This window comes from Malurus melanocephalus, unplaced genomic scaffold, assembly GCF_030028575.1.
Source record: "Malurus melanocephalus ecotype Western Australia unplaced genomic scaffold, MMel_1.1 scaffold_41, whole genome shotgun sequence".
In the NCBI taxonomy this organism is placed as follows: Eukaryota; Metazoa; Chordata; class Aves; order Passeriformes; family Maluridae; genus Malurus; species Malurus melanocephalus.
Window position 1 is genome coordinate 2,953,033 of NW_026623273.1, and position 14,615 is coordinate 2,967,647.

At 38.9% G+C, this 14,615-nt stretch overlaps 2 protein-coding genes across 3 annotated transcripts; both read left to right on the forward strand.

The window, feature by feature from the left end:
* Nucleotides 1–238: 238 nt before the first annotated feature.
* RIMOC1 (RAB7A interacting MON1-CCZ1 complex subunit 1) lies at nt 239–3,430 on the forward strand (the record flags this gene model as incomplete). Its single annotated transcript, XM_057364721.1, has 5 exons — nt 239–364; nt 748–894; nt 1,290–1,421; nt 1,623–1,737; nt 2,985–3,430. Coding segments are annotated over 5 exons (810 nt in total), but the record flags the coding sequence as incomplete, so codon positions are not given.
* Nucleotides 3,118–12,064, forward strand: FBXO4 (F-box protein 4). 2 transcript variants are annotated; one of them, XM_057364720.1, is made up of 7 exons: nt 3,118–3,177; nt 3,868–4,103; nt 5,753–5,973; nt 6,964–7,039; nt 7,565–7,743; nt 8,585–8,760; nt 9,804–12,062. In XM_057364720.1, exons 2-7 carry the CDS (start codon nt 3,889–3,891, stop codon nt 9,891–9,893), a joined length of 957 nt encoding a protein of 318 aa, XP_057220703.1. In that variant the 5' UTR covers nt 3,118–3,177; nt 3,868–3,888; the 3' UTR covers nt 9,894–12,062. The 2 variants fall into 2 exon arrangements, with proteins under 2 accessions (XP_057220703.1, XP_057220702.1); XM_057364719.1 differs by lacking the exon at nt 3,118–3,177 and adding an exon at nt 3,411–3,752 and having other exon boundaries at nt 9,804–12,064.
* Nucleotides 12,065–14,615: the final 2,551 nt, after the last annotated feature.

Below are 14,615 nucleotides of genomic sequence, written 5' to 3' on the forward strand. Positions count from 1 at the left end.
GCACCGAGGGAGCGGGCGGCGGGCGGCTCTTAGGGCATCTCCGCAAACGGGGTGTGCTCTTGGGAACATCAGAGCCTGGCCGCGGTGGCCGTAATTTAATCGTGAATGGTGCGGTCTGACAGGATGACCGGCCTGCTTAGATGCGGTATTATTCAGCCGCTCTTGTAGTGCCGGAGGGATGAAGCCATGTGGAAAAGGAGAGTGAGTCAGGCTTCTGCTGAGTGCTCGTCGGTGCTAAAGGGAGCATTGTGTTCTTCCTTCAGATACTTTCTTAGCGAAAGGCTCTGCTGCTCTGGACAAGTTGAAGGACCTCTGCAAYGAAGGGAAAGAACATCCTTCCACGCTTTTTCAGCTCTATACCCAGGTACTTTATTACAGACAGTAAACTCCTTTAAAAGAAAATTTGTGTAGGGTGTGGGAGAGGGTTTGGTGTAAAATAGAGGGTGGAGCAGAAAGACATTTCTGCTTGATGGTGTTTGGTGAGTGCCTGTGAAGCACAGGGCTGCTTTTGACTTTGATAATTTGGAGTCGATGATAATTGTTACTTTAGGGACAAAAGACGGTTTGGCTTTCACCATCACCAATCCTTCAGTACTTCGAACTTGCGCCTTTTGTAAATTAAATGTTTAAAAATACCTTTAAATGGTAATGTTTTATAAACGAAAAAATTTTCCATGTTACAACTCACCACCATTTGATTCTTTTGACCGTAGCATTTCTCCTTTGTATATGTTCTTGTTTTCATAGGCTGTCCTAGACATTACCTATTTTGAGGAAAACCAGCTTGTGGATGAAGATTTTCCAGAAGAATATTCCTTGCAAAAACTTAAAGAACTTATTTGTATTCTTTCAGAACCAGAAGACCTAGTGAGGGAATGTGGCATAAATGAAGAAGTAAGTAGCCAGAGGGCTAATTATTTCATTATTTGAAAGTAAAAAACCTGACCAGGATAGTAGTAGTTGTATTTTTTGATGGGCAGAATTTAAGGTATTTTGAAGCATTTTCAAGTCTGTTTGGTATTTAGATGGTGATTCCTGAAAATACTGTTTCAAATATCTTTGCACCCAGAATTTCTCTTGCTGATGTTTCATGATTCTACAGGCAGTCAATGATTCCACGTGGCAGTTTACACTGTTAGGTTAGGCTAGGTTTGTCTTTCTCAGTGTTGCTGTCAAGCACAGCCCCTAAAAGTRAGAGATTTATACACTGTTTGCACGTGTGACAGTGCACATGAGTAGTTCAGGTGTTTTATTTTTGTGTTAGATCACTTTGTTGGATTTTATTTCAGCCTGTCAACATCCTTGGTGCAGAGTTGTTAGAATGTCTTTACTGGAGAAAAGGAGCCCTGCTTTACATGTATTGTCATACAGCAAAAGAAAGGAGCGAATGGCTACAAGAAAACATTGCCACATTTAAAAAGGTAAAGGAAATGAAAATATTCTATGAGCTTGTAAATACAGCTTTAAAGTTTGACTCTTCACTTTTAAAATATGGCTGAGTTTTTTTGTTTTGGGTGTTTTTCTGTAGGTAAGGTTTTGGGAACTTCATAGAAATAAGTATTTCTGCCTATGATTAATTTAACTAGAACTTTTTTTTTTCCTCATTTTTTAACTGTACTCAGTGTCTTAACGATGGAGTTCATTACTTAATGAAGATGCTTAGCTTTAGATGCCCTCTTCAGCTAGGTGAAGATGTCTCCCTTCAAGATAAAGATACGGCTAGATTACTCAGTGAAGGTAAAAAAACCCAAAAACAACTCAAAAAACCCCACAACCCGCTCCTCTTAATAACTGCTCCACTTTATGAAATGCTTTTTCAGTGATTTTATTGTTTGACTTAATTTGTATTTGAGACCTGACACCTTTTAGAACAAGAAGATAATAAATGAGGCAAATAAGCAGGCAACAGTGTGCCCCCTGCCACTTTCTTTTTCGACTCATAAATTTTAGGAGGTGGAAGTGCTCATTTTCTTGGTGTTTATGAGTGCACTGGAGGGAGATGAACTGAGGCAATGGGTGTTTGATGCACAGCAGTGTTTTACACTGGCAGTGTTTACACTCAGTGTTTTACAACAATCCAGCTGACAACTGACAGATGTTTATGGCACAAATACGACTGCAGAGGGTGCCAGAGGTTCACATATTGGTCTTGCCTTTTCACTCTAGGATAGCACAGATACAAACGCAATTACAGACTTCATGCAGGTAAAAACTTTATGCAGAGTTGTTTAGATTTGTYTGATTATCTGTCACCACTTTATATAGCTTGGTGTGAGTTTAATTCCTGTAGAACATTTACAGGAGGCTCTTAGGCTGCATGAGTATGATGCAGGTAGGGTGATGTAATGGGAAGGGATTTGTAAGGTGAAACACTTARTGTTGAGGGCACAATGTCCACATTAAGCGCACTCAAAAACAACTCTGATTGCAGTGGGACAGAGCACCTTCTTGCTTAATTTCATCTGAAAGTGGCATTGTTCTTATATAGCTTCATACTGCAAAGCCAAATTCAGTGACTGACTTGTGGATTTATTTAGCAAGATTTTTTAGTGACCATGGCTTTCAATTGACATGTGGCTTTCAATTCAAATACTGAAATTGCTGCTGGGTAACCTGAATTAAGATGACCTCAGACAATATCTTTTAGGCTTAAACTGTGGAGAGCACAGAAATATTCTAAAATTAATATGTACAGTCATGCCTGTGCTTAATGGACTTTAAAGAAATAATGGAATTCTGTAAGATAAATAGGCAAAGAAAATGATAGAAAAAATAATCTTAAATGATTTTAACATTATGGAGGGTCAAACTGGACAGAGAAATGAGCATGGGCTTGATCCAGGTTTTGTTCTGGGCGTTATATACTTATATTGTGTTTTTGGAATTTTTGTTCCCCAGTGTTACTGAAAAAAAGTTAAAGTTAACAAATTGTGTACTTGCTTACAGCAGAACAATAAAGTACTTAATCTAAATTATTTTTGCAGGTATATTTAGTGACACTCACTTACTRGCACTGATGTACAGTGGAGAAATGTGCTACTGGGGACTGAAACACTGTGGAGATGGGAAGCAGAACAGCCTTGTGTCAATAGGTCCTGTGTCTGACAGTGACTTGGACAGCAGATCACAGAGCATATCGCTGGATTTCCAAGAAACGGGAAGAAACATGTTAACAAAGTATGTGACCGTATGTGAGGGACCTTTAAAAGGTCACGGGTGGAACACAACAACTGCAAAACAAATGCTACATTACTTTGTGAAATCCCACAACTAAGATCCACTGCGGTGTCTGTGCCAGAAGAAAAGTTGTCACCTAAGCACACACTTACAGAGTCTGTCTCTGCTTCAGGAGGTTGTCTGACTTCTTTATCTTTTTCCAATCAAAATGTATACKTTGTTGCATTAAAAACATGCATTCCAAGGACTCGTGGAACACAGGTCCAAAGTGTAACGCGCTGTTTGGGGTGTGTATGCGGCAGCCGCCCTGCCGGCGCGCAGTCCCGGGCGCTGGCGGGTGGCGGTGCAGCGGGGCCGGAGCGTGCGCGGCGGTGTCCGGGGGCGGGGGCGCCATGGCGGCGGCGGCGGGAGAGGAGCAGCGCGGTGCCGGCCTGGAGGCCGCCGTGCGGGGCGGGCTGCGCGTCCTGCGGGAGCGCTGGATGCGGGGGAGCACCCGCGAGCGCGGCACCGCGCTGTCCCCGCAGCCGGCGCTCCCGGAAAGAGCGGACACAGTGAGCGCCCTGCAGGCGCTGCCGGTGAGTGGGCCCGGTCGCACAAGGCGGGGCGGGGGGTGTAAAGGGGCATCCCGCCCCTTCCTTCTTCGCTGCTGAATTCCTGGGTCGCTAAACCGCTGTTCTCAATGGTTTTCAGATTGACGTGCAGCTGAACATCATGTCATTCCTCTCGCCCCAAGATTTGTGCCGGTTAGGAAGCACCAATTGTTACTGGCGGGCAGCTGTGCAAGACCCGTTGTTGTGGAGGTATTTTCTCCTGCGGGATCTCCCCTCTTGGACATCTGTTGATTGGAAATCACTCCCAGATGTAGAGATTTTTAATAAAGCCTTTTCAGAGGTCAGCGACAATGCACTGTATGATTACATGGCAGTGTAAGTATCTCCATATTCTTTTACATGACCTCAAGTCTCTCTACAGCACTAATATATACAGCCCACAGGCATGTTTCATATTTACAGCAATAAAGCTCTGCTGTAAACTGCTGTTTAAATTTTGATGTGTCTCAAATTCATTGTTTATTTTGGAAATGCAATTTCCTGTTGCTCCATGGTCTGTCTGGTCATCTGGTCAGCTCTTTCTGTTTGGAACTCAGCAAGAATCTAAAACATTATGAAGCAGACAAAGCTAATGTTATAAAAAACCAAAATATTTTTGTAAACTCCATGTCTAGTATGACACATACAGTAATCTCAAAAGCTGCCTACTGTTCATCTTGATTAAAAAAGTGTTCTTTGCTCTCAGTACAATTGCAAGCATTTTAATGAAAGTACCAAGAAGTCTTCAAACTACAGCAAGTGGAATGAATCTTCTTTTTTTTCATCTTCTGTGGAAGACTTAATAAAAAATGTGCCCAGAATGTGCACAGAATAATAAGTAGTATTGCTTTGGCTCTGATTGTCAAAAGGCTGTAAGACAAAGACTGGTTTCAGCTAGTATAGTTGAAAAGTATAACACACTAAATGTGTTTGGATAACTGAAAATAACTCTTAAAACAAGTGATTATTTTGCGGTGATTTCTTTTTTTAAGCTTCATTCAGTTCCCTTAATTTGCAGTAGGGATGTGTGGATTTCTTTGGGATTTTTGATTTATTTGCAGTTACATTTACTAAAGGTGATGCTTAACATGTTGCTTCATGGTAAGTGCACTAGCTTCTGCAATCTCTGTGCCCTTCATCCTCACTTAACAGATGGKAACAATACACACAGAATTTGAAGAGCAAAATACATAGTGATTTTGAAATTGGTTTTAAATCAGTTTARGTCTGAATCACCTATTTCAAACCATCTGTTACTAATTTCCATTGTGTCTATGTGTGCTTAGCAYCTTTGCTGATCTCAACTGAAGCATGTCAGTGTGGGCATAAAGGAGCCCACATATGATGTTTCCTTGAAGAGGTTTGTCTAGCAGCATCCTGCCATGACTGCAGAAGCAGACCGAAGCTGCTGCTCTAGGATGTCTGTGTGACTGTTACTCTTTCCCCCTATTACCATCCTTTCCATGCCTTCTAGTGTCCACACCAAATGAGCATATAAGTGTGCAGACAATGCTGGTCTCCTTCCACAGCTTGCATGCCCTGTACCTACAGGGGAAATGGTTCTTTTCAGGTGGTTGCTTGTTTCAAACACAAAAGCGTTGAATTAAGGTTTAAAACGCACTCACATTTTAAAAATTTTATTTTTAATATGACTCTTCTGCTTTGATGTTATTTTACCTATATTGTGTTTTAAGTGAGGATGGGGGAATTTGTGATTTTTTTTTAAATAAACAGAAAAATCTGTAGGTAGAAGTGTACCAAGGTCCAAAAAGTCAGTATTCAGACTTCAAAAGAGCTGATGTCTTTGCCTGCTCTGTACTGGTGCTTGAAACCATCAGTTTGGAACGTTATCATTTTTGACCCATGCTTCGAGTTGTACCAGTAGCAAAGCATGAGRAATGTGGGACCTAAATCTATTTATGTCGTTTGATTAATACCTCTCTTGTATTTTGTGTTTAATTTCTAGTTGCGTCTATTTTACACAGATATAAAAGGAGCTGTCCGCAGGGTAGAAGAAGTTTGAAATCAAGCCGTCCCCGGTATGGGGCTGTGACTTCCTTCTTGCAATCACTGGTCACTCAGGCAGAACCTCGCTTTGCTATGTTTGGGCCAGGTTTGGAAGAGCTGGATGATTCTTTAGTGCAGAAGATGATGACATGCCCAGAAATTCTGCTGGTAGCTGGCCTACCTCATAGACAAATTCACGGTAATGATGGCTTTGGCTTTTGACCTTCATTTTTTGTAGATAGGTACTACACAAAAAWCTTGGGGGCAGAAATGGAGAAAATGAATGACTTTTTGTACCCTTAAAATTCAGTTGAATTCTGACAAMATCATTTTCTCTCAGATTCATTCAGAAGGATAAATGCAGCGAACATTTGGGACAAATTAATAGCTTCAGTGAGTTTATGATGAAATTTGCACATTGTCAGAAGAATAATTTTACTCCTTGTACTTCTATTTTCATTCAAAATTACAGCTGCTGTTGTATCAATAAATGCAGACAGACCTTTCTTTCAGTACTGCTTGCAGTAAGTGGCTAAAAAATACATTTGTGATTTTATACAGGAACTCAAGGCTTATCCTTATACGATTAGTATTCTGATACCAAATGGCATAAATTTTCCTTAGAAGAGTTACAGGAACAGTTGGGGACTTTTTTTTGATGTTTAAAAGAATAACTTTGAAAATCTTACTTGACTTCAATCAAAATCAGAGACAAAAATATGTTACTTTTAAACTAATGGTTATTTCAGCATAGCAGAATTAGAATAATAAATTTTCTTTACAGAAAAATAATTATTTTTAGTGGGTTTTTWAAATTTCTCTCTTATGTCCTTTTCAATGGAGCTTCTCATAAACRGAGTGGAGCCTTTGCTATGCCAGTTTCAGCAAATAAACACAAATYTGGTTCCTTTCTGGTTTAGGTTTTTAGGTTCAAGTTGAATGATCAGAAATATGGAAATGCTTCATTATTTTCCTTCAAAGCACTGACTTGATTTTTACAGACATAAAAGTCTGATCAATTGGAGCATGTATAAAATTTAATTCTAAAATAGTAAATCTACTACCCCGAACAGCAATATCTAGGCTTAAATATATCCATTTTATAGCACTGGAATTTTCAAACTACCACTTAGCTGTATTCAGTAGCCAAATAGTTGTAATCTAATGTATTCTTTTTTTTCCCCTGTAGGAATTGGATCAGGAGTCAGTTTTCAGTTTAGTAACAACCAAAAATTCAATATTCTGACATTGTATTCTGCCACCAGGTAAAGTAAGATTCATTCTCCACCAAATAAAAAGTACAGTCTCTCTTTATTTTATACTTTTCCTCATATTCTTGTCATTTCTCGTTCTCTTTCATGTACCATTCTCATGCATGGATATTCCTTATAAAGTGAAGCTTTAATGCATGTCTTTGCTTTTCCTTTCTTCTTTCAACCACTAAGTTTTTACATTGAAGTAATAAAGCTTTTCCAAACCATATGTGTACCAAAAGTATATGACAGGTGCATTACAGGTACTTCTGTCCYTCTTGGTACCTTGGTTGAATCCTTTTGAAACACTCTACAAGCTCATCCTGGAGTCTATTTTCATATGCATGTTGCAGATTGCTAACCATCTCCATATRTGCACTCAGAAAGAAAGGAGGGCAGGAGGGGACAGGGAGAAATGAAACTGTTTTGCTGTCTCAGCCCATTTTCCAGGCTCTTTCCTGCACTGCCTAGACTTTCAAGATTGAGTTTTGGCATTCTCAGTTAACCTGACTACTGAAATACTGAAATATCTTTCAGTGTGGARAGGAGGAGAGCAAGGGAAGAGCAAGCTGCTACTGTAAATAAGATGTTTTACCAAGAGAACAGCATAGTCGGGAATCAGCAAGCTGTGCACTACAGTGTAATAGCTCAAGTGAGGAAGGTGTGTGAAGTAGTTGATGGATTCATTTATGTTGCAAATGCAGAAGCTCATAGAGGTAAGGGGTTTCTCTATTTTATTCATTTCTGTTTTGTAAATAACTGGAGTATTAGATTACAAAGAATATCCAATACATCAAAATCCGTGTTCTGATCCTTTCAAAATCTGCTATTTCTTCATGGCTTATTCTGTTGAGAAGTTCCTATCCTAGACACTCTCTCATCAACCTGTGAGGGGTTATGGTCCCTTGTTTTGTTCATGGCACATACTGATATGGTTGCTATCTAAATTACATATGGGAAATTATYGATTAAAAACAGAACAAACAAAATTTTGGGTATGTATAGGAGAAATATGAAAATACGCTGTTTGTGGTGTAATAGCCTGGRAAAAGAACCTTCATCAGGAAACCTCCAGTAAAAAATGCAATTAGTCTAAATCATGTTAGTCCTGTAAGATGATAATCCAAGTAACAATTATGTGATTGTCTTTACATTCATCTGGAAAAGGGCTAATTTGGGAAAGAAATGAATTTGAAGGAATACATCAAGGAGAAGAGTGCATTCACTAGGGAAGAGCTGCTGACTGTGCTGTATGAATATTTCTRAATGGCTTGTTGCAACTTTGATCTCTGTGAGGTACTCAGAAAACAGTCTGATGTTAGGACTGAAATAGGCTGCCTGTAGAATCTATGGATATCTTTAAATAACATCTAAATGTCATCAATATCTGTGTAATGTAAGTGCAGACGAATCAGTCTTATGGTAAGCAGAACAAGGAACAAGATGATTTGGCTCTCCAGCCCTCTATTTCATCACCTCTGAAATAAATAAAAAAACAAAACCACTTCCTTGCATTTGCTTATGCTTAACACCCATATATTAAAAATTGTTTCTTAGAGCATGATCGTCAGGAAGAGCTGGCTCGTATTGAGGCAATGATTGATCCAACCCTCGGGCCTCCAAACAGACCTCTGCTGATTTTGTCCTGTGTCTCTCACATTGGTGTGAAAAGAATTCCCTGTATTTACATGGCACATCAGCTGCAACTARATCTGCTACGTCAGCCCTGGATGGTACTTGCACATAAACAACTATTTTCTGTTTCTTTCTCTGTGGTTTACATTTTAATTTAGGCTTTCAGGTTCCTGAACCATGCCTACCTAGGCAAGTGTGCAGCTTTCAACTCTTGTATATTATATATGCTTTTCATTGAAGTGAAGGATTTTTCTCTCATCCTCTAAGCTGAATAATTAGCCTATCTGAACATGAGGAGCTAAGTGACTTGCCCAGAAGCACACAAGAGACTTCAGATGGAACCAGRATGTAAGGAAGGACAAATTATGGTCTTGAAGGGAATAAGAAAGCTTCACTTCATTTAAATCAAAATTTCCTGAGCCACAACCTTGGACACARGATAGACCTTTTGGGCATTTTTAGGAAGCTGTTTACTGTCACTCAGTTGATGTGATGTCTTGAGTTTTTGACATCAGTTTTTGACTGAGGCTGTGAGGTCCTGAACCTGTTTTTTTTAATGCTTGTCTAGCACAGTATAAATCAGCATGATTCAGCTATACAGAATTATTTTTTGTTGATATTATGCAGCTGAAGAATAACTTTATCAGAAAAAAAATCTGATTTGAGATGACTCCTTTGTTTTCAAAAAGAAAATTTTTATAGGCTTTTTGCAAAACATACCATTTATATTTGCCACTTGATAGGATGTTACAAAATCTGAGTATTAATAATAAGCATAGAAGTCTAAAGCTAGCAGCATTTTTGCTTTAAGAGTTACGAGTAGAATTTTTCAGTAGATGTCATCTGTAAAATAAGTATAATATTCCAGAACAGCTGATGGAACAATAGGAAAAAAAATTCACCCTGATACCAAGAGTGAAAGGTTTCCTAATATGGGGGGGAGGGGGGGAGTTGTGTTTGTTTTCTTACTCTTATAAAACCTTTATTGTGTAAGAGATCTTTCCACCAGTGATAAAAATTTAGATTTGATATGAGTGTTTCTGATTTTACCTATGGACACGGAGTGATGTTACAATATTGTTAGATCCTGTTGGTTGTTATCTCTAATACATTAGCTTTTTCTTAAATTTTATTTTCACAGATGCAAGACACTGTAGCTGCAACTTTAGATGGATTGCTAAATGGAATTGAGTGGCTCTTGGAAGAAACAAATTGTAAAAATGCACAGTAATAGAATTAGGCATTGGTGCACTGTAAAAACCCTTAGATGTTTTGCATTTCAGTTGAAGTGGAAATCTTGTCCTTCCTCCCAGAGTGCTGTGAGTGGGGAAAATTAAAAGGCAAACCTGCATATATTCCACTGCACATATTTAAATCCTTAATACTCTTCCAGCTATAGTCCTGATTTGTAAGTACAGGTAGGATTGCCTGATTTCCAGCTGCTATGAAGGATTTGGAAGGACAGTCTGAGTGTTTTGTGGTGGTTTGTTTTTACCTTTCTTTCAACCAGGGGCCTTTAAAACCTTTTCTCAGTATCTGATGATCTAATATCTTATGTAAATAAATGTAACACTGTGTTTGTTTATTAGCCCTATGGCAGTATCACACATTCAGTAAATATATTCAGTGTGGATCTTCACAGTGACAGTTCCCGACCAAAGCAAACTTACTGTAGGTTATACAGTAGTAGTAGCTTGACAGAAAGAGACTAACTCTTGATTTCAAAAGAGTAAATTCCCTTGGATTTTTCCAGAAAMAATGCCAAAACAAAAAATAGTGGGCGGATTGTCAGCCCAGACCAAAATTTTTAGAAGCAAACAAACACTGCTGTGTATGAGTTGTTGTTTCGTGTTTGTGATGTTATTTATTAACCAACCACAACAGATTTGAGCATCTTCTGCCTTCTGTTGCACTGAAATTATTAGCTTGAACTGAACATGCTTCTGATGTCATAAAAAATTTCAAATAGAATCAYTAGGACTTCAGGACTTTGTTGTATACATAGACTATCCGTTATTCAAATAGTTGCAGCCATTTGCAGATATGTATCTTGAAATTATCTTCACAGTTCCAAATATTTTTGTGAAAGGGGAAACAACATTTTAAAGCTAGAATTGTGTTTGCCATATTGATGACCTTTGGGATAGTCATAGTCTTGCACCTTTTCATGTTTTTATTATTGAGTGARTGTTTCAAAACTTTATATTTACTTTATATTTCTTGCCTGTACATTTATTTGCTTTATTATTTGTTTTATTTTTTTCTATCTTCATGGCAATTCAAGTGTCTCACAGTTTTTTTCTTGGTAACTAGATAAATGATTGTATGGTGCACATATAGCTGTAATTGCCCTCAATCTGGGCTATGTGAGATGCTCAACACAGCATCAATGTCAGAAACATGCCATTTGAGATGTCTGGGATTTTTAATGAACTAGAAAGTATCTTTTTTTTTTCTTTCATCTTTATGCACAGTTAATTAATCTTTCCAGATATTTTTGTATCTGTCTTAATCTGGATATATGGGAAATTCAAGGGAAAATCCATAGGAAGATATATGTGATGAAAGTTCTATGGTTTATCCCTATTTTTTTTAATAGTGTATATGTGTTTGCCCTTTAAAATTGAGCAGACACAATGGATTTATGAATATTTGGGATAAAATTCCATGCTTTTTGACCAGGTGTATGTGATTTTCCTGTTAGTTGCAGTAATTTCATAGTTGTGTACATGTAGAGAATTGAAYGCAGCAACCTGGTGCTAAGCTAACTACTACAAATATGGAGGTTTTGGAACATCCTCACTGTGCTTTATTCATAAGGAATAAATGATTATTTTTAAATAACAATATTTAGAGTCTTTCTGTGTGTGTTAAGCTCCCCACACGTGTRCATGTGTGCTCACACACTGCAATCACACTGTCACAACAAATTACCATTGTCATAAATTATCATTAATGAACAAGTTATTGTATGTTACCAGTTTAATTAAGACATACTATCTCATTGTCATTTCACAAGGTCAGGATAATGTAGAGTAGATAATTTTACTTAAACTAAAGAACATCAGTTACATTAACTTAAAACTAGGATAACTTTCAGAATTACAAGTTTTAGGCAGGCAGTCTAGAAAGCAAACAGTGAGAATGAGAAGTCCCTGCAGTCACGAAGCTCCATGACTGAGTGCTCTGGTGGATCAGTGCAGGCAAGGACGAAGAGCTTGTACACTGTCCAAAGTTGCAACTGAGATGCACAGARGTGCTATGGAAGAGGCGAGCATCCCTACAGCAAATAGTTGCACTGCCTTTTAAATTTGAAAATCCTTTCTATTTATATTCCTGGATCTACTTGATTTAGAAACATAGTAAGTCAGTTAAGCTTGGAACTGTCATTGTTACAAATTTAAAAGTAGTTGGATATGGAATATTAGAATATTACTTAAATGTATTTTAAAACTTTTTAATGTAAAAAAAAAAAAAATACCCACACTTTTTTTTTGTCTAATTGGTCTTGTATTTATCATAGTAGATGCAACTGTGATGAGTTTGTGAAAAACAAAATCAGGATCTAGATCCCAGAAATCTTGCTTTCCTTGGGATGAAGRATTGTAACCGCACTAGAAAAAAAATTACTTTCCTGCCCACTGAGGGAGGATGTTTACCAAAATAGTGGTCACAAAATAAAAGGTTAAAATGGCAATGCATGTGATTTATAAGAAAACTCAGTTACTGAGGCTTCACCTGAGCAGCTTTCCCAAAAAGAAAGTGGCTATGGGGATGCTAATTTTCAATCTTTGAAACTCTGAATAACAAAAATGCCTGCTGCTASCTCCAGGGCAGTGCCTGGGGGCACCTGCCAAGCTGAAAGGACAGAGGAAGCACTCTGTCCCTGGTGAGATGTCTGGCAGTTTATGATGATGGAGCAGCCCTGGGTGGTCACAGAAGCTCTACTCAGGAATGTCAGAACCCTTCTATTTACAGCTTCAGATGGGAGCTGTGGCTCACTGTGCCTGCAGGAGGGCACTGCTGATTTTCATCAGTGCGGATGCTCTCCAGGTCCCTACACCCTTTGCCAAAATTGCTTCAAGTAATCAATTGCACTCACTTTTCACTGCAGGAAGCAGCTGCTGTTATAGAAAAACCTATGGGAAAATCAACACACTTTTTCAAAGGCTCATAGACAGGGAATGTGCTGCCTTTTAATCTGGGGGGTATTGTCAATATCAATTTGTATGGTAGCATGAATATCGCAGCTGAAGAGAATGGATGGGGTCGCTGTCAGGAAGATGTATGTAAATAATTGCTGGCATTATTGCAAAGTGATTGATGTTTTAGTCTGTGATTTAGTGTGTTTTTCATGGTACTCTAGCTGTAATGGCTCTGGATAAATTATTTTCCTCATATACATGAGTAGAGAAATAACATTCTTGGGTCAGCTACAGAAGGTGATACTATAGCTAGAGCCTGTGCTTAAACCTCAAGCCCRGAGGATGTCTGAACAAAGGCTGCCCTCAGTTGTCTAAGGAGGATGAAAATAGGTAAGCATATAGCAAAGGCTGAGCAAACAACAAAATATGGTGGATCTGGGTAAGGGGTATRTTTAAGAACCAGTGAGATTCAGTATCTGCTGCACCAGCTCACTCCTGCTCCTGCTCCAGCATTATCCCATCTTTCTGTGCTGAGCAGCTGCTCACAGGTGCCAGTCAGGGCACACTGGCTAAGGTTCCTGTGCAGCCAGTCTCTGAAGGTTTCTTCCTCCCACCTCTTAAGTGTCCTAGAAGAAGTGTCTTAGAGGCCTTTTGCTAGATTCTCTCTGGTTTGTATCTGACATATTGCACATTTAAAACTGGACACCCTGCTTCAGATTCAGATCTACAAGTCCTGAGCAGCAGGGGATTGAACACTTGTCCTCAACATAGCATTTGTCACTCTGTGAGCGCACTACTGAATCCAGGTTCACTGGTCTACCAGGTCCCTTTGCAGAGCTGCTCCCAAACCAGTCACCTGTCCTGCACTGGTGCACAGTGCATTCCCTACCAGAGGCAGGACTTYGCCTTTGCTTATCATCAGGAGGTTTCTGAGTCACCTGTTGGCCCACTCATGGGCCAACAATACCATCGCTTGCAGTATTTCTGGTTGTCCTTACACAGGGACTACTGTCTCTGGGTACACCAGCCTGCCTGAGACAGCATGCAGAATCAGTCACTAATGCAAGAAAAAGGCATTCAATCTTTTCCTGAAGACTGAARTCGATTAAGCCGTTTGCTCCATGAAAAGCAAGTTGAACAATACTAGTCTTAGTCTCAAAATTAATTTCACCATAGTATGCACACTGCTGGTAAGGCAAGAGCTGTTAGTAAGAAAATCTGATGTGGTTCCAGAAATATATTTCATCCAGCTCAGTAAAGTGTTTCACTGTGAAGTAATCCTGATGACAACCCAGAAGGATCTACGATATTCGTGAAATTATTTAATATTACTCTTTRCAAAGTGATAACAATAAACCACATCACCTGCTCCTACATCTTCTCCTTTTTTGTTCTGGAACATTGGATTCATGATGAGGGCAGCCAGGACCTTTCCTTCAGCAGTGCATACTTCTCTAATTATTCCATAGAAGACTTGCAGGACTGTAACAAAAAACAAAGCACTAACAACTCCAACGTTAACAAAAATCCAAATACATAAATTTAACACAGAGAATCAGTTTTTTTGATTCAACCATTTCATATTATCCAAAATTTCATCCCATACACTTTGTTGTGCTGGGGTTTGAGTGATTCTCATTTGTTGTAGATTGGGCTAGAGTTTGAATCTCATCTTTAACAATTAACATGATTCAAATGCCCTTTGTAAGTATGCCTGAGCATTTTTCCAATCTGGTGTGTTATTCCAGGGCAGCAGGGTGACACATAAGCCATGGGATMGATGTTCACAATTGCATTGCAAACTCATT